The sequence below is a fragment of the Ammospiza caudacuta genome, chromosome 18 (assembly GCF_027887145.1).
Source record: "Ammospiza caudacuta isolate bAmmCau1 chromosome 18, bAmmCau1.pri, whole genome shotgun sequence".
Classification (NCBI taxonomy): domain Eukaryota; kingdom Metazoa; phylum Chordata; class Aves; order Passeriformes; family Passerellidae; genus Ammospiza; species Ammospiza caudacuta.
This window is the reverse complement of record NC_080610.1, coordinates 11,352,239-11,371,455: the sequence shown is the minus strand read 5'-3', so window position 1 is coordinate 11,371,455 and position 19,217 is coordinate 11,352,239. Positions and strand designations below refer to the sequence as shown.

The following is a 19,217-nucleotide window of genomic DNA, read 5'->3' as shown; positions in this document are numbered from 1 at the left end:
ACATGGAGTTATTTGTTAAAGCACATTTCTCTGTCAGGAGGCTTCTGCTGGAAATGTGTTAATTCTGGGAGAATTTGGAGGTTTTTAATTTTAGTGAAGTGATGTTTTTTTAGTCCTGGGTTGAAGTCTTGCTTACAGGATCCTGTAAATGTGCATGGCCTGGCTGCCAGTGAATAGTCCTGACAGAGGAAATTTTGCTGCTTTTTCTGAATGTTTATTTTTTTTCAGGTATGCAATGAAATGTTTAGATAAGAAGAGAATCAAGATGAAGCAAGGAGAAACATTAGCCTTAAATGAAAGAATTATGCTGTCTCTTGTCAGTACAGGAGTAAGTATCACTATGTTATTCCTTCTTCCTTCCATATAATGTAAAAGCTGTTACATATAATGCATATTCCATCAATTCCCTTGTGTGACATGCAAAAATTAACCCCCACTGGAGCCTCCCCCTGATTCTTGCAGTGTGTCTGAAATGAGAAGGGAAAACCAAACGTGCTTGATCAGTTTGGGTCCTATAGAATGAGCATCTTTGCTGCAGAGGCTTGAGGGGGTGCCCATTTCTGAGGTAATTCATCCTCCCACTTTCCTGACGTTTTAAATATCCTTTTTAAAGTATTTTTCTTTGAAACTTTTCCAAAACACGATTCTGGCTTGTAAAAAAGATTACTTTTTTTTTGTGTAGTTTGGTGGGACCTAAAGTGCTCCTGCAGACAAAACTCCAGTTCATCTTCCCTTTCCTGTTACTCTGATATCCAGTTTTTTTTTGTTTCCTGTGTACTGTAGCTGAGTCAAGGTATATTCCAAGCCATCTGTTCTATTTATAAATTGGATTAAAACGCGATAAATTAAAATTTAAAGTTGAAACCATCCCTGGTGTGTGCAAAAAGCCATCACCTGCCTGGGGTTGGCTCCCTGGGGTCACTGCCTGGTGGCTGAGCTGTGTTGGGCTCAGAGGATGCAGGCAGGATGGGAGGTGGCTCTGCCCTCCCTGCAGTGACACTGTGGTTGCCATGGCTACAGGTGATGCTGGCAGGAAGGTTCACTTCCCTCACCTTGTGCTGCATGAATTAAACACTGAGTGTGGGGGCACAGCCCCTGTGCCCACAGATATGGGAGGTGTGACGGTGTTCACGGGGGTCTGAGGATGAGGGAAGAGATGAGAATGTTGATTCCATGTTTCAGAAGGCTTGATTTATTATATTATAATATCATATTATAATTTCATAATTAATATTAATATTATAATATTATAATAACATATAATTATATATAATATTATAACATTAATACTATAATATTATAATGTTATTATTTCTATATATTTATATATTAATTTTTATATTTATAATATTATTTATTAATATTATAGAATTTATTATAATATATATCATAATGTTATGTACTATGATATGTATTATATTAAAACTATCCTAAAAGAATAGAAGAAAGGATTTCATCAGAAGGCTAGCTAAGAATAGAAAAAGAAAGAATGAATAACAAAGGTTTGTGGCTCAGACTCTCTGTCCGAGCCAGCTGACTGTGATTGGCCATTAATTAGAAACAACCACATGAGACCAGTCACAGATCCACCTGTTGCATTCCACAGCTGCAGATAATCAATGTTTACATTTTGTTCTTGATGCCTCTCAGCTTCTCAGCAGGAAAAATCCTAAGGAAAGGATTTTCCATAAAATGTGTCTGTGACAGGAGGGATGAGGATGAGGAGGAATTGTGTGTGGTTTTGTACCAGAGCTGTGCCAAGGGCAGCATTCCCTGCATGGCACAGAGCAAACTGTGTTGTGTGGCACCAGGGCTGTGCCCAGGGGATCTTCTCTGCGGGACACACTTTGGAGATGCTCAAATCCAGGCATTGTCCCCACTCTGCCATGGCCACCACTAAGCCAAGGAGAGCTTCCAGAGCCTAAAGGGGCTCCAGGAGAGCTAGAAAGGGACAAGGGAGATTGGCTTCCCACTGCCAGGGTTAGACGGGATATTAGGAAGGAATTATTTCCAGTGATGGGGGAATTATTCCCAGGGTGCCCCATCCCTGGGAGTGTCCAAGGTTAGACAGGGCTTGGAGCACCCTGGGACAGTGGAAGGTGTCCCTGCCTTGCAGGGGTGGAACTGGACGAACTTGAAGGTCCCTTCCAACCCAAACCATTCTGGGATCTGGGATTCATCCCTTTTTGATCAAGTTACCTGTTTTCACCAGAGATAAGTTGTGGTTTGTCCATGTGTGTCAGGATTCCTGAAAACCAGTGGGGAGTGGGTCTGTAGCAGGGACTAGACAAGAAATAGAGGCAAATGAGTAATAATTGTCCCATTAACTTTAATTTGTGATTCTGTGGCTCCAGCACTGGATGTGAATTTGCATGTCTAGAGCTTCCACGAGAAAACAGATGAGAAGCTGCTGGTGGAGGCAGTTTTCTCCCAGGCCAGCACACAATGAGGCTTTAAGCAGGGGCAGCAGCAGGAGGAAACATTTGTTTCTTTTGTTAAGGATTATCAGCTCATTACAGTGACATTTCTTTCAGACTCTCAGAAATCTGAAGGACTTTTGAAGAGAGGTTTTGTACAAAGTGCTGCTCATTCAGGTCAGGTACAGGAGAGGCTTGGAATATGCAGGATGAGATGAGTTTGAAGGTGGTGGAATAAGAGAATTCCTTCAGTCCCTGAACAGAAGCTGGGAGGCTGCAGTGGCTCATGCTGTGTGCCCAGGGACAGTTCTGCACTGCCCAGAGCAGAGTGGAGCTGGGAAATCCATCACAGCACAATTAGTCACTTAACTGGGAGTCCAGATGTCTCTGCAGAATGCACAATAACAGCTGTGCAGATGACACAGCTGGTTGTGTAATCAGCTCTGTTCATCCACCTCAAGCTCTGGCATTCCCCCCAGCACCCCTGGAGCAGGGAGCTCCCCTGGCTGTGTGGTGAGAGCAGCTTTCCATTTCCAGTGGGTTCAGGAGTACAACAGGCACCTCTGCAGAGCATCTGGAGCCTCTTGGATGGCCCTGGTGGCACCAAGCTGGGCTCTGCAGGGCTCAGTGTCCCTTGGTGCCAGTGCTGTGTCACTGTGGTGTAACGGGGACAAACTGTCACCGAGCTTTGGGTTTCCTCTTCTGCAAGACACAGGCCCCATCTTCCCCTCCCACAGAGCCCTGTAGGCTGAAAAGGCATTGTGAAATCCTTGGAAGGTCACAGAGTAGGGAAAAGATTTTACTTTCTGTTAAAAAGAAAAAACTTATTTCATTTCTGTAGTAGCCAATAATTGCCTGATTTTATTGAAAAACTGGAACATGGAAATCACCAAGGTGGTGATGGACCCTGTGAAACCAGGCAGTGCCAAGGTGCTGATGGAAGGAATGATTATCAATCAGGAAAAGATTAATCTTCCATTAATCTTTTCCTGAGGGTAGGAGGGGATCATTCCATCTGTGTTGCAAGCCTGGGGCTGTGCAGGGCTGTGCCTCCTCTCTCTCGTGGCTCCCAGTTTTTTCTTTCCAAAAAACCCTCAGCAGTTACAGCTGCCCTTACCCAAATCTTTTTGAGATGACTTTACTGATGGCTGCATTCAGAATTTCCTCCAAGGGGTGATAAATACAATCCCAGATTATCCTCAGCTGGAGGGCCCTGGAAGGACACCCCAGGAGAGCAATAATCTGGTTTTTTGGAGCAGAACAGGTACTTGGTTGGTTTTCATGTGTTTCAAGCAGTGACATGTCAGGGCAGAGCTGCCCTCCAGTTAAACTGGGACACAGCTGCTCTGTGCTCTGCCACTTTTGTCCCCTGTTTGCTGTCACTTTGTGCCCCAAAGCCTAGTGCTTGGCTTTCAGGGAAGAGTTAAACCCAAAGGTTTCCTCCTAGAGCACTTTTTAGTGTGCTAGTGTCTTTAAAATATCACATTTCTACTTTTATTTTTTTGGTTGCTCTAATTTTTTTTTTTCCTTCCACTTAATTTATTGCCACAAATTTGACTTCAGCAGTTCTCTGGACTCAATCCAAGATTGTTTGGATGTAAGGAACTCTTTCCAAACCGGTCTTAATTCACACATTAATGTCATAATGTTGCTTATTTTCATCAGAGCAGAAAGTTGACTGCAATGAAGAATTGCTCTCCTGGGAAATTGGTTTTATTGCTTTATGTGTTCTTTAAAAAAATAACTGTAGGGTGGGTTTTTTTTATTTTAATACTGTAGAATACCCTTTTGCTGGGGTTTTTGTGTCAGGAAAATACTGCAGTACAGTTTTTCTCTCTGTTAAGCAAGGAGAGGGTAGTGATGAAATTAGGAATGCTTGCACAAAAAAAAGAGTTATGCATCACATTTACACTTCCAGATAACTTCTATTTTTAAAATCCATAAAAATATAAGCAAGCTATGTTCTGGTGTAGAAAAACCTTTTTATTTGTCTATGTGTGGAGTTTAAATTCTACCACTAAATCCTTCTGGGTAATTAGATTGCTCTGAAATTTTAGGAGCCCTGCTTGGGGACACTTCTGAATTACCCAGTCGATGCAGGAAATTAAGTTAATAATTCTGCTAAAGCTGCTGTTGTGAAGTTAAGTGGCAGCTACAATAATCCCCATCACAGAGTTCATAACCAGAGGTGGTATCTTGTGTTAGACACCACATCAGCCTCCTTATTTTTAGGAAAAAAAAAAATTACAAATTTTTAAAATTTGCATTTTATATTTAGGAATTTGGCTTTTTTTCCTGGATGTTGTGCAGGTGTTTCACACTCATTCCTCCCATTTGGGGGGAGCAAAACACAAAGTGCAGTTGGGCTGGAGAGGAGCAGGATGTACCCTGGTGTGGCACTCACATTTTCTCAAAAATCACTTTGCCCCCAGGAGTTTTCTCCTGGGAAGCTGAAAAGCCTCAGAGAAAAGGGAAACAATTCTTATCTCATTTGATTCTTCCATGTTTTACATGTCTGGAATTTGTTTGGAGGTTGTTTACCAACAGGTGATTCTTTCATTAGTTTCTGATGTGAGTTGTTATTACTCTTTGGCCAATTGGGGCCAAGCTGTGTCTGAACTCTGGAGAGAGTAATGAGTTTTTCATTATTATGTTTTTAATATTCAATAAGTATCCTTTCTGTGTTCTTTAGTGTAGTATAGTTTAGCATTCTTTAATAGAATATATAATAAATATAGATTTAAATAATTTTAATTAATTTTAATTAATTTAATTGATTTTAAATTGATAATAATTTTGTTAATTATTATATAAAATAATAAATTAGCTTTCTGAGAACATGAAGTCAGATTCGTCATTCCTTCCTTCATCAGGACACCCTGCAAATAAAATACCCTGGCACTGTGGGGATCCCTGAAATATGAATTATATATATAAAGATATAAAAATATTTATAAATATAAATATTTATAATATTTAGAAATTTATAAAGTTTTAGAAATATAAATAAACCTTTTTATTCCCATGGAAGGAAGGAGGGGCTCTGAAGTGTCCCTGTCCCTCCCTTTCCTCTCTGCCCAAGGCCGCCGTGTTTTGCTGTTTCTAAATTGGGAAGGGAGCAAGTTCCTGTCAGAGGTTCCCAGAGCTTTCCCTGCTCCATCCTGCAGCTCCAGGGCATTGTTGGAGTCACGTGAGGCTCTGCTTCCTGCAGGGTCCTGGGCTGCTCTGCCTTTGGGATCAGATGTGGGATGAGGCAGCACAGCCATTCCCAAAGGGATCGCTGCAGACCCACCAAAAAGCCCTGGTTTGGTGTCCCTGCCCATGGCAGGGGCTTGGGATGAGATGAGATGAGCTTTAAGGTCCCTCCCAAGCCAAAGCATTCCATGGTTCCATCCCATATGGAGAAGAAGTTGAGGAGGTGACAGCCACCCTCTGGTCATTAGCCAGGGTCCTCCTGGCTTTTATCAGCAATGATATGGCCAGAGCAGCTCCATTCTTCATGGAAAGGGTTCTCCAGCCCTGGCACAGCTGCCCAGAGCAGTGATGGAGTCAAATCCCAGGAGGGATTTAACAGATGTGTGGATGTGGTGTTGTAAATGCAGGTCCACCCACCAGGGGAGAGAATGATGCATCTGACTCCGTGTTCTCAGAAGGCTAATTTATTATTTTATTATACTATATTATAATAAAGAATGGTAAACTATACTAAAGAATACAGAAAGGATACTTACAGAATGCTAAAAAGATAATAATGAAAACTGGTGAGACATTCCAGAGTCCCAACACAGCTTGGCCCCAACTGGCCAAAGAGTGAAAACAACTCACAGCAGAATCCAATGGAGCAATCACCTGTGGGTAAACAATCTCCAAACACATTCCATGTGAGCACCACAGAGGAGAAGCAAATGAGATAAGAATTGATTCCCTTTTCTCTGAGGCCTCTCTTGCTGCCTCTCAGCTTCCCAGGAGAAAAATCCTGGGCGAAGGAATTTTTTCAGAGAATGTGAATGCCACAGATGTGGCACTTGGGGACATGGGTTAGTGGTGGCCTTGGCTGAATCCCTCAGTCTCAGAGGGGTTTTCCAACCTCAGCAATTCCATATTTCTGAATTAGCCTTGTATGCAGGTTTGGTGCAGAGGAAGGTCTGCCACCTGCTGCCATGGGGTTTTGAGTGTGTGCCGTGGAGGTGCCAGCACATGAGCAGACCTTGGGAACAAAGATGTGTTTTTCCAGTGGAATTTTTTATGGCTGCTTATCTTAAACATGGGGTGAATTGGGGTTCAGGTGCATTAAGAGGTGAGGTGTAACCCACCTGGCTGCTCTGACCTCCTAAACCTGCTCCCACAGCCCTTGTGTTGTGGGTTTTGCAGGATCTGGATGTTGCTGTAGCTGCTTCCTGAACATTGTAATGCTCCAGAATCCCAGCTCCTGCCTGGTGTGTTCACATTCCTTCAATCCTCTGTTGGAAATGCTGCTGGGGGGCCAAACACCTTCACTGTCACTTGAGCAGGGCCCTCACAAGGGGACCGGGATTACCAATGAAGCTGAATTTTAGAGGAGAACCTTGGGAATACTGGCAAATAGCACAGGAAAAATACCAGCTGTATTTTTAGCTTCCCTAAGTCACACTTTGCTTTTTGCCCAGGGTGAACCTCTTTGCTCTTGCCTTGCAGGACTGTCCTTTTATAGTCTGTATGACCTATGCCTTCCACACCCCTGACAAGCTCTGCTTCATTCTGGACCTCATGAATGGTAAGCAAGGCTTGTTCAGATGATGATGATGATGGTGATGTTACAAAAATTTTGGCAGGAGGATTGCTGAGATGGTTGGTCCCTCAAGCCTGGGCTGCTCTATTTATTCTGCTCTCCACAAACCACTGTGTGGTACAGCCTTTGCCTATGTGGAAATCCTCTGCTGGATTAGTCACTGAATGCAAATGTTTATGAAATAAATGCATTTTAAAATGGAGTTTCAGACTGATCAAATCTCTGTATGAACTTTCTCAGCTGTTTTGTCACCACACAGATTTGCAGAGGGTGGGGCTGTGTGATCTCCAGGTAATAAGAACCTACAAAAGCTGAGCTGTTCCCCCACAGTGTCACCCTGTCTGCCTGCAGGGTAAGGTTTTACTGTTCACTTAATTACATCTCAATTCTCATTTCAGGAGGAGATTTGCACTACCACCTCTCCCAGCACGGAGTGTTTTCTGAAAAAGAGATGAGGTTTTATGCTACTGAAATCATCCTGGGCTTAGAGCACATGCACAATCGCTTCGTGGTGTACAGAGACCTGAAGGTAATGCTTGGTGGGTGCCTGAATCCACACAGAATCCACACAGCCCCTCAGAAAACTCCCATGGATTACCCTTCCTGAAGCCTTTCCTTGGCAGGATTATTTCTTTATCTGCCAGATTTTTGTACTGAGTTTTCAAAGTCCTTCTAATCTGTGCCATTATCCAGTTTAACTGGCCTGGGAGAGGCTTCCTGGGGGTCACAGTAAATCCTGTGAGATGTTACTGATCTCCCTGATGGGAGAATGATTTAGAGGATAATTTACTGTATTTCTATATTTGTGTGTGTGATGGGAGACAACAGCAGGAGAGGGGCTGGGGGGTTTCACTGATATTTGGGAAATTGAGGACAGGTCCCAGAGAAGAGTCCCTGGACCAAGTGGCAGCACAAGGGGATGAAAATCTGCCCAGAGACTGAGAATAAAAGGTCTAAGAGCCACACACAGCCCCTGCTGTGAAGAAACCAAAAACAACTTGAGGCCAGAATGGATTATACATTTATTACCTGCTTTGTGTTCAAACCTTGCCTGGTTATTCCCTTCTGTTGTTCAGTATTTCATAACCTGTGGAGCTGATGGTAGTGCTCTGTGAGAAGGTGGATTTTTTATCTAGGAAGTGCCTGGTAGATATTGATGTTAAATAAAAGAAGGCAATTACCAATTACCAGGGAGTATTGATGTTTGAGTTGCTGTGCTGTGAGAGTTTGCAGTTGTCAGCTGGGGAATACCAAGCACTCACCTCCTTCTCTTGGTTTCCAGCCTGCAAATATCCTGCTGGATGAACATGGGCACGTGAGGATATCAGACCTTGGGCTGGCTTGTGACTTTTCCAAAAAGAAGCCACATGCCAGTGTGTAAGTATTCTGTCTGGGAGCTGCACATACAGGTAGTGCTAAATCCATCCTGAATTTGTCTTTATAACTTAACTTTGCCTCAAGGGGAGGAATGACACTTGTGTGGCCCAGGCTTGCTGAGCTGGTGGCTCTAATGAGGTTTTTTGGGCTCCTGTCCCTGTTTTCCTGCACAGTTGTAGCAGCTGATGTGTAGGCATGGCTGGGAGATGACACATTATTTCAGGATGATTCACTGCTCAGAGAAGAACCTGACTGAGTTAAAGTACCAGATTGCTTTAATTGTCCCAACCTGGTACTTAAATATTCCCAAACTGAATAAAATCCTGGATTTATTGTGTCTTTCTCTTTCTGGATCTTCATGGATCTGGAGGCAAATTTTGTTCCTTTCTGCCTCTCACCATCGGGATTTAACTGGGATCTGAATTCCTGGAGTTGGGTGTGGATTCACATCTTACCTGGCACGTTTCATTCTTAGCTCCTCAATTGACCTGATTTAGTCTTGGAATTTATGCAGAAAGGGAAACTCCAGCCTGTCACACCTTAAGAGATTTACAAATCAGTAGCTTCTTGAAAAAAGTCCACATGTTTTGAACATGTCAAGGGTAAAAGCAATACCTGGTGGCTGCTTGTTGTGGTGACTTCAGGAGTGTCCTGTGCTCACACAGGTGACACAAAAAACCCATTGGAAACAAAATAAAATGGTCAAAATGAATTCTTTCCAAACTGGGCTGTCTTATTGAGAGAATACTTATTTTCAGTGATTTTTTTCCCCAGTGATAATGTTGGATGTAATGAATGCTTTGTGCTGTTGTGCTCTGCAGAGGAACCCACGGGTACATGGCCCCCGAGGTGCTGCAGAAGGGCACAGCCTACGACAGCAGTGCTGACTGGTTCTCCCTGGGCTGCATGCTCTTCAAGCTGCTGAGGGGGTGAGTGGGGCTCCTGCCTTGCCTGTGGGGGCCTGGGGGCCTCTGTGGGTGTCCCTTGGAACAGAAGGACGTGGTGTGTCACAGGTTGGCTGAAGTGATCCCTCAGTGCTGCCCCACGTGTGACAAACCAGGCTTTTTCTTCCAAACCAAACCCAACCCAAGCATCCTGTAGTAGCTACTGGTGTGGGAAATGAGGAAGACACTTCTGTCTGCTCTCTGAAGTGCTGCAGACAGCAGTTTGCTTCTCTCTGGAAGTTTTAAATGTTGAGATGTTGCTCCTTGGAGTGCTCTCAGCCAGCCGTGTTAAATCATGGGCTTTGTGTTGAGACCTGGTGTTGTGGAGAAGCTCTTGGCTGCACTGGTCCCTCTTTGGGTGCTGCTCAGCCTTCCCTCCTGCAGGGTTTGGGCCAGGTACAAGGTGTGGGTCCTTCCATTTGCTGAATCTGGCCTGTTACCTAACCAGTGTCCAAAGGTACAAGATAATTACAGCTTTGTCAGCTCATTAAACTTAGAATAGATTAATGCCATGGGATTTATCTGAGCAGTCAACAAGCACTGATGGGCAAGTGCTTGTAGAAAATGGCATCCTCAGTGTTAATGGCAAACCAGGAGAAATCTGAGGCTTTTCTCAGTGCTTCTCTTTAAAGATTGATCATTAGGTCATCCTGTGTCCTCACACATAATTAATTATCAGCTTTTATCTCCATGCAGGCACTGCACAAAGGAAGGTCAGTGTGTGACTTGTGAATTGAACTCTAGAGCTGTATCAATTTAACATTAATTGTGCACAAAGCAGACCATGTAAGGGTGCAAATAAAGAAAGAAGTGGTGTTTAAATTGCCAGTCTTTGGGCTGTGATTGTCCCTGGCAGAGATGTTCAGGGTGGTATCAGTGCTCAGCCAGAAGCCAGAGCATTATTCACAGTGAACTCTCATTCCTCATCTGTTCTGAAACCAATTAAGCACATCCCAAAACAAGGGCTGGGCACATGGTGCCATTTCTTGGTATTTGGTAAATTTAGTCTGGCACAGAATCTGCCCATAAGTCGCCAGTGAATCATTTTCTTCCCTGATCTACTCAGAGCCTTCTTGTCAGAGTACATGAGGCTGTGTGGGAACCATTTACCTGTCATGTTGAAAAGAGAAAAATTGAAGTCCTGGTCCATCCATTGCATTCATCAATCAGAACATTTTTGAGAATAAAAGGAAAATAACTTGGGAGTAGCAGGTCTCCAGTTGAAACATGCTGGTACACTCTGCCATGTGGTAAGGCAGAATGCTTTAGAATAGCTAATTAATGGAATTGATAAGTGAGTAACATTTTGATTGTGAAAAACATCATCCCCTCAAGGTTTTAAAGAAAAGAAGCAGGGAATATATCCTAAATATAATCAAAATATCTCTTACTACAATACTGCTTCTTTCACGGAGGACTGTGTGATAAATCTCTAATGGGTCACAGTCTTCCATAGCTTAGAGGAAAATTCAAATTCAAGCCAGAATTATAAAGCAGGAAAGGGATGAAGCTGATAATTTCCAAGATACCATCAGATATCTTCCCAGTGGCTGATGCTGTGGGATCTGTTATCTCTTATCTCTTTGGGGAATGGTGAGTTCAGTGGGTCATGCTCACCTTCCTTATAGAAATCATCGAATTTAAATCCCTGTGGGTGATGGCTGCTCAGGGTTTCCTTGTTAGCTGAAAACTGTTCAGGTTTGGGGGAGATAGATGTAATTAGTGAAGCATTTGAAGCACATCTTTAAGGCCAGATCACTGTTGAAGAATTACCCAACTTTCTGCTCACCTTCCTGTGGATCAGATTGCTCTGCAGGACAGGAGGGATGAGGGGGACTGATGGCTGCTCAGGGTTTCCTTGTTAGCTGGAAACTGTTCAGGTTTTGGGGAGATAGATGTAATTAGTGAAGCATTTGAAGCACATTTTTAAGGCCATTTCACTCTTGAAGAATTACCCAACTTTCTGCTCACCTTCCTGTGGATCAGATTGCTCTGCAGGACAGGAGGGATGAGGGGGAAGGATGGGACTAACAGGATGCTCCACTAACTCCTGGTATTGCCACAGCTGAAATACCCTGATATGCTGAGGCTTTACATTTATTTATTACCATTTTTTTTCTTCTTTCCACAGGCACAGCCCTTTCAGGCAGCACAAAACCAAAGATAAGCACGAGATCGACCGGATGACGCTCACGGTGGTAAGGGCTGGCCCCAGTGACATCCCCCTGTTCCCTGAGCTCCCATTTCCCCTAAAACTGGAACTGTCCCCCCTGCTCTCTCTGTCTGCACATGGGAGAGCTGTTTCCAAACACCAGCAGGGGCAAGAAGGCAGAGCACACCCCTTCCATCATGGAATCTCTCTTTGTGTTTCCTTTCCCCACAGAACGTGGAGCTCCCGGATTCCTTTTCTCCTGAGCTCAAGTCCCTTCTGGAAGGGCTCCTGCAGAGGGATGTGAGCAAGAGGCTTGGATGCCAAGGAAGAAGGTAGGTGTTGTCTTCTCCTTGGACCTCTGCCTTGAAAAATTTCCACTTCTCTGTCAATGAGTGAATTCATTTAAAGTAAAAATCTGCTTCCTGTTGTGAAGATTTTAATTTTGGAAAGAGAACATTACAAAGTGCTGCTGCATGGAATTACATTTCAGATTCCTTCAGTTTGGACATGTTTTTTTGACAATTTCTGTCCTTAAAGCCTTTCCCTGAGTTCCCTGCAGTCATGCTTGCATTGGGTGGTGTTCCTACTTCTCATCCCTCGGTTGTTTTTCTGGTTTTGCCTGATCTGTTTTGGCATGAAATCATATGACTTGACTCAGACATACTGATAGCGAAAATTTATTGCTTATATTGTATCTGTAATGATAGGAGCATACTACAAAAAAAAACCAAACCACAAACCAGAAAACAATCCCAAAAACACCAAGCAAAAGCTGTGAATATTGCTGGTGCTGCCTTTGTCACTTGATTATTCTGAGCTTCCTGCCAGGCTCACCTGTAGCTGTTCATGAAATTGTTATCTCCTGCTTAAAAAGGCAGTGTGAGACTGACAGAGAAAAGGAGAGGAGTAAACAAGTGTTGAGAAACCATTGGGATGTGTGATAACAGGTAGATGGTCACACCTGAGCCTGGGGCTGGCTCCAATTCCAGTGGGAGATTCAGAGGATTTTTGTTTTGGAGCCCTCTTTGATAATGACCTGAGATTGCTTTTCCCTGAGAGATAACAAGAGTAGTTGATTATTTTCTTATAAAATTTGTATAATGTGGAGTAATCTGGTTATTTACATACAGTGTTTGGGATCTGACCCAGATCTGTGTTTGAGATCTGACCCCGAGCATTTTTGGGGTCTGACCTGGATCCATGTTAGGGATCTGACCTGGGTCCATGTTTGGGATCTGACCCAGAGCATTTTTGGGGTCTGACCTGGATCCATGTTTGGGATCTGACCCAGAGCATTTTTGGGATCTGACCCAGGTCCATGTTTGGCATCTGACAACAGTGAAACTTGTTGGAGTGCCATCAGGAGTTCTTGCCTGCCAGCCCTGGAGCACTATTCCAAGTGTTTCCACCTGCAGATCTTCTCTCCTGTTGTTTACTGAGGAATTCTTACATTTTATTTTGCAAAAAAGAGCGTTTCTCTGATGTTCTTGGGTGATAGAAGTGTGACCTTTGAGGGCTTTGTATTCCTTGAATACACTTTAAAAGCCCTTTCCTTTGTTGACTTCAGTCACTTCTGTTTTGCAGCGCACAAGAAGTAAAGGAACATCCTTTCTTCAAAGGCATTGATTGGCAGCAAGTCTATTTACAGAAGGTAAAGGATAAAGACAGTAATTTAACTGACTTGATAAAGCACTAAAAGGAAAATAAACCCAAACAGGTACTGAGCAGAAAACTTGAGGGTCACAGTGCCCAGCACAAGTGCTCACTCACACAAATACAGGAAGGGTTGTTGATGAATATTCATTACTACAGATCTTCCTGATTGTTAAGAATAAATAATAACATTTCCAGGTTCAAATTACTGCATGTTTCCTTTCCTTTGCTGTCTCTAAACTGGGGACTTTTATCCCCAGATTTTTGAAGGAGCTCTAATTAAAAGAAGTGCCAGCAATTTTGCACTGAAGTTTAATTCCAAGGGGGGCACTGTGTCACAGTCAGGTGTAATCTGTGCAAAAAATACAAAGAATGGAGTTAAATAATACCCATTAATTTGTCTTTAATGATGCTGATTTCAATTTCCAGTACCCTCCCCCCCTGATTCCTCCCCGGGGAGAAGTCAATGCAGCAGATGCTTTTGATATTGGCTCCTTTGATGAAGAGGACACTAAAGGCATTAAGGTACCCAACTCTCAGTGCTGGAGGGTGGCACTGGGGCTGCTCTGCTTGGCTTTCCATGTGTGTGTGGCATTTCCTTTGCTTCAGGGCTCTGGATGTGCAAGGAATTCCTTCAGGTTGGGAGAATCAGTCCATGCTGGTACTTTGGGCTGGTTCCCCTGTTTGTTGTTGCTTGCCAAGAAGTTTTTAGGTTAACTGAAATCTTACTTTCTTACCAAAAGTTTTATGTAGTGAAGGAAATAAATGGTCAGGAAAGAATTGGGAGAGCCTCAGTTTTTCAAGAATACCTTATGGTTTGTGTGTTTAAAAGTTGGGATTTATTTCTGGTAGCTTGGAGAAATGGAGCTAAACTTTATTTTAATAGTTGAGTGGTCAGAGAGTGCTGGGGAAACACTTAAAAATGACAAAATGTGTTAATAGTAGCAATGTCATAAGTTAGAAAAGTGGTAAAAGAAATTTTCAGGTTCTGATATTATCCAAAATTTAATTAAAATAATATAAATTATATAAAAAAAGACATAAGTTAGAGCTGCTGGCCCCTTTGGGACTCACATAAAGGGGGTGACCCTCTGTGGATTCCTCCACTCTCTGAAGTTTCCCTGGGACTTTGGGGCAGCAGGGCTTGGGTCAGTGCCCTTCATTGTTTTCATCACCCATTTCTGCAGTAGAACAGATCTCATTCTTGTTCTTACAGAAGTGAGTCAGGAGGGAAATTAATTGTTCTAAACTTTATAAGGAAAAAGCCCCATTAAGTACTCAGTGAGCCTAAAAGGGAGCTCGTCTGTCAGTGTCACCTGCTGTGGTGACAGAAGTTGGCACAGAACAGTGCAGAGAGCCCAGGATGTTCTTTATCCCAGAAAATTCCACATCTTCAGCATCAATGTTAGCCTGGCAGGATTCCAGTCCCCTGTAATTCTGCAGTGCCAGGATTCAGAGGAACATTTTGCAAGGAAGAACCAGGGAGCCTTTTTATTTCTTGGGAGGCTCAGAGATTCTCAATAACATGATTGCTGTCCTGGAATGTGAATCACCAGCAGGTCATTGCTGTGTCATGTCCAGTTTGATCTCAGAATCTCATAGCTCAGGGGATAAATTTACCCTTGGGGGTGAGTCAGGGAGGGACAGCACAGCCCCTCTGGGTGTCACAGGCTTCCAGAGGGGACAGCAGGATTCCTGCCTGAGTCAGCTGCCAGCCAGGTGCCAGCAGCCCTGGGCACCACCGAGTTTGCTCTCCTCCCTGCTCCCTTGGGTTTTATTTATCCTGCAGAATGTCCTGTGGGCCCCAGAAGAGCTCATGAACTTTGGGTTATGAGGGGGAAGCCCTCAGGGGATGCCTGTGGCTGTTCCCCCTTCCTTGGAGATTTTCTGGGTGTGTATTTTCCTGCTGGGATATAGCATGGATCTCTGAAAAAGAGGAGAATATCTATTCCAGGAGGGTCTGACCTGACTGAGTAGGAGAATCAAGCTGTTCTGCAGCTGTTGGTGCTGCATCCACACAGCTTTAATCTCCTCCAGGGATGGGCACTTCACCGCTGCCCTGCTCAGTGCTGGGAAACCCTTTTGGAGAAGGAATTTTTTTCCTGATTTTCTTCAGTGCAATTCAATTTAAGTAGTCAAAGCATTAGTGGAGAAAAGAATCCTTATGCCAGTACATTTGACATCTGCAGCACATGCTGATGAATTCTGAGGGTTAATTATTAAGAATATAAAACCAGGCTGTGGAAGCATGGAAGGCATTGCTGTGGAAAAGCTATCTTTTCACGTATTCGTGGAGTTTTTGGGCTGGGGAAGTTTTTGTGCAACAAAATTAAGATTACTGCTGCTTACATTGGAGTAGTTCTTTAAATATCTAGAGAGCGTTATGGGGCAGTGTTGAGTGAGGATTTTGGAGCTATCAAACCAAACAAGTTTTGAGCAGGTGGCCTGTTCTCTGCACATAAATTAATATCTCTGCTTAAGTTAGTGTCTGTGCTTCTCTTGCTTGCATCTGTTTGTTTTGTGAAGGTTTTAGTTCAATCCATCGTGTAAAATAATGCTGTTGCATGGGTAACTATTAACTGTTGGGGATAAGAGTAGTGAAAGTTATTAAAATGTTGGGTTTTTTGTTGTTTTTCTCTTGCAAGTTGCTTGATAGTGACCAGGAGTTATATAAGAACTTCCCTCTGGTAATATCGGAGCGTTGGCAGCAAGAAGTAGCAGAAACTGTTTATGATGCAGTAAATGCAGACACAGATAAAATTGAGGCCAGAAAAAGGGCTAAAAATAAGCAGCTTGGCCACGAGGAAGGTAATCTGTCCTTACACTTCTCTCATATTTTGCTGCTAGGTAGTAATTCCTGGGTTTGGAGTTCTCCCATTGCTGTCATTCCCAGGAATCGTTAGGATTTGTTTAATCGCTGTCATGTTGCTTAAGATGTTTCTTAATGTTATGAAATGCTGAATGATGACATCAGGCTTTGGAAAGAGATTCATGGAATCATAGAGTCCTGGAATGGTTTGGGTTGGAAAGGATTTTAAAGCCCATCCAGTCCCATTCCCTGCTATGGGCAGGGATGCCTTCCACTATCCCAGGTTGCTCCAAGCCTGTCCAACCTGGCCTTGGACATTTCCAGGGATCATGGGGCAGCCCCAGCTTCTCTGGGCACCCTGTGCCTCCCCACCTTCCCAGTCTGTGGGGTTTGATTTCCTGCCCAGGAGCTGGGAAGGGCCCCAGGAGGTTTTGCACAGCAAACTGCAGCTTGCACGGGGGTGTTGCATCAAACCCCCAAGCTTTGGAGAGCAACATTCAGCGCTTTTAAAACTTCCTCCAGTGAGATACTTTGAGAGCCAGGACCTGTCCTTGTTCCCTGCTCTGCAGCCACAGCAGCTGTGCAGTTAGGGCAGAGCTGGGGCTGAGTGTGTGATCTGAACAGAGCTGGGGGTTTGTGTGTGATATCTGAACAGAGCTGGGGGTTTGTGTGTGATACCTGAACAGAGCTGGGGGTTTGTGTGTGATATCTGAACAGAGCTGGGGGTTTGTGTGTGATACTTGAACAGAGCTGGGGGTTTGTGTGTGATATCTGAACAGAGCTGGGGGTTTGTGTGTGATACCTGAACAGAGCTGGGGGTTTGTGTGTGATACCTGAACAGAGCTGGGGGTTTGTGTGTGATACCTGAACAGAGCTGGGGGTTTGTGTGTGATATCTGAACAGAGCTGGGGGTTTGTGTGTGATATCTGAACAGAGCTGGGGGTTTGTGTGTGATATCTGAACCTGCCCAGGGCACGGCGGGTCCGGGGCTCCATCCCCTCGGCACAGAGCTCTCTCAGAATGCTTTCAGCTGCATCTCCTGTCACTTTGCTAACATCTCCTCTTGGTTTAGATTATGCCCTGGGGAAGGACTGTATCATGCATGGCTACATGCTCAAGCTGGGGAACCCCTTCCTGACTCAGTGGCAGCGGCGTTACTTTTACCTCTTCCCCAACCGGCTGGAGTGGCGAGGAGAAGGAGAGTCCCGGGTGAGTGAGGGGCCCTGGGAGCTCTGCTGGAAGGCAGCTGGAGCTGGGACACACCTGGAGAGCCCAGGAGCTCTCCTAGTGAAAGAGTTTTCTCTGAGTAAAAGCCCCTTTGAGTATCTCCTGTCTCACTGTAGTTAACACATAGCTTACACTGCACACAGGAGATGTAAAGTTGTCTTGAGAATCCTTTGTTTGCTTTGTTGTGTTTTTAAAGGATTTTGGTAGTTGATGGTGTTGTTTCTCATTTAGGACCTCTGGACTATTTATACAAAAAAACACAAACTGGTAAGGTGATAAATGCTATAGCATTTTGTTTCCAAGAAAATGCTATAGTGGCTGTAGTGTAGCCCAGCTGTGCTCATGTGCAGGGCAGATAATTTGGATATTTAAATTAAGGAAGCATTTGGAATTTGAGACATTGTGTACTCTGCAGTCCATAGGGAGAGTTTTCCTGCACACTGTTGTGTATATTCTCTTTGTAAGTATTCAATGCTGAAATATTCCCTTTCAGCTCTTTGAAGTAGTGAAATTGCCTTTTTTTGGGTAATAACAGTAATGCTTGAAAAATGTATCAAATTATATGCAACTCTTGAGGGAAAATAGTTAATTTTCTGTTTGCAGACACACCTATTTGTAGATTCTTATTTCATGCTGTCATTACTGGCTTTTAGAACTGATATTTCGTTGTCACTGTTGAAGCAACCAAGCCCCTTGTAAGTCTCTCTCTTACCTTACTATCTATCTTTAGTTCATGACCCAGCCTTCAGAAATAAATGTTTGTATAATGACATTTAATGTTCATCACTTAATTCATGTGGCTAGTCCAGGAAAATGAGATAGTGGCTTTATTTGATGGGCAACAGCATTTTTTTCCAATTAATTCTCTGCTCTTTTGTAAATGCTGCAGCAAAACCTGCTGACAATGGAACAAATAGTATCTGTTGAAGAAACACAAATTAAAGATAAGAAATGCATCTTACTGAGAATTAAAGGAGGAAAACAGTTTGTCCTACAGTGTGAGGTAAGACTTGATTTTTTGATAACCTGATGAGATTGTTTTGCATATGATAAACAATTGACAAGTTTTTCTGCTCATCCTGTTGCATGTTAATTAAGGCACTTGATGGAGCAGAGCCAAGTGCCTTAGTTACTGATAAAATACCAATGTTTATCACCCTTGAGTTCTGAAAGCAGGAAACCTGCAGCTTGTCATGGATTTCAGTGGTATTTGGGACAAGATGAATTTGGTTTATTAAATAGCTAAAAACTCCCAAACTTCTCAAGCTCCAAGGGCCTTGTTGGCTTGTGTCTCACTGTGGGCAGCTCCTGGAGCTCATGTGTGGAAGGGGGAGTGCTCAAATCCTCTAAACATTGTACCAGCTTGCATTGAGGTGATGGAGAATTGCACATGGGCAGCATCCATGTTGCTCATTCCTTTGGAAAATTAAAATATCTTCCCTAAAGTGCTGTCTGACAGAGAATATCAGAGATATTTTTGCCCCTGATGAAGGAGAGGAATGATGAGGAGGACTCCATTGATATCAAAAGGCTAATTAATTACTTTATTATACTATGTTATTCTATACTATATTATATTACATCTAAACTGAATCTGCCAAGCACTCAACTGCACTCGCCTGCCCTGAGTCTTGTGACTGTCAGCCAACAGTCTCGACACACACACACACCTGTGTTAGGAAAATTCATCCACAAACACCAGAGGTTTATGTCCAAAAAGGAGACAGAGGAGTCCGTTTATTTTATTTGAATAAAGGGAGAGGCCATTGGCATTCCCCTGGGGTCTCTCCAATTTTTGGAAGATGCAGCCTTCCTTTTTATACCAATTTCCCAGCCACATTTCCCTTCTCTCTTTCCCCATTTCTGAGGT

The 19,217-nt window shown here is 43.5% G+C and overlaps 1 protein-coding gene across 1 annotated transcript in view; it reads left to right on the top strand.

The window, feature by feature from the left end:
• Positions 1 to 19,217, top strand: part of GRK3 (G protein-coupled receptor kinase 3) — a 58,322-nt gene that overhangs the window by 35,696 nt on the left and 3,409 nt on the right. The window contains exons 9-20 of the mRNA XM_058816700.1: positions 229 to 328; positions 7,092 to 7,170; positions 7,584 to 7,714; positions 8,468 to 8,562; positions 9,384 to 9,491; positions 11,638 to 11,704; positions 11,890 to 11,990; positions 13,243 to 13,309; positions 13,741 to 13,836; positions 15,957 to 16,119; positions 17,193 to 17,329; positions 18,237 to 18,350. Coding sequence (XP_058672683.1) covers positions 229 to 328; positions 7,092 to 7,170; positions 7,584 to 7,714; positions 8,468 to 8,562; positions 9,384 to 9,491; positions 11,638 to 11,704; positions 11,890 to 11,990; positions 13,243 to 13,309; positions 13,741 to 13,836; positions 15,957 to 16,119; positions 17,193 to 17,329; positions 18,237 to 18,350 — 1,258 coding nt within the window. The remainder of the gene's footprint in view (positions 1 to 228; positions 329 to 7,091; positions 7,171 to 7,583; positions 7,715 to 8,467; positions 8,563 to 9,383; positions 9,492 to 11,637; positions 11,705 to 11,889; positions 11,991 to 13,242; positions 13,310 to 13,740; positions 13,837 to 15,956; positions 16,120 to 17,192; positions 17,330 to 18,236; positions 18,351 to 19,217) is intronic.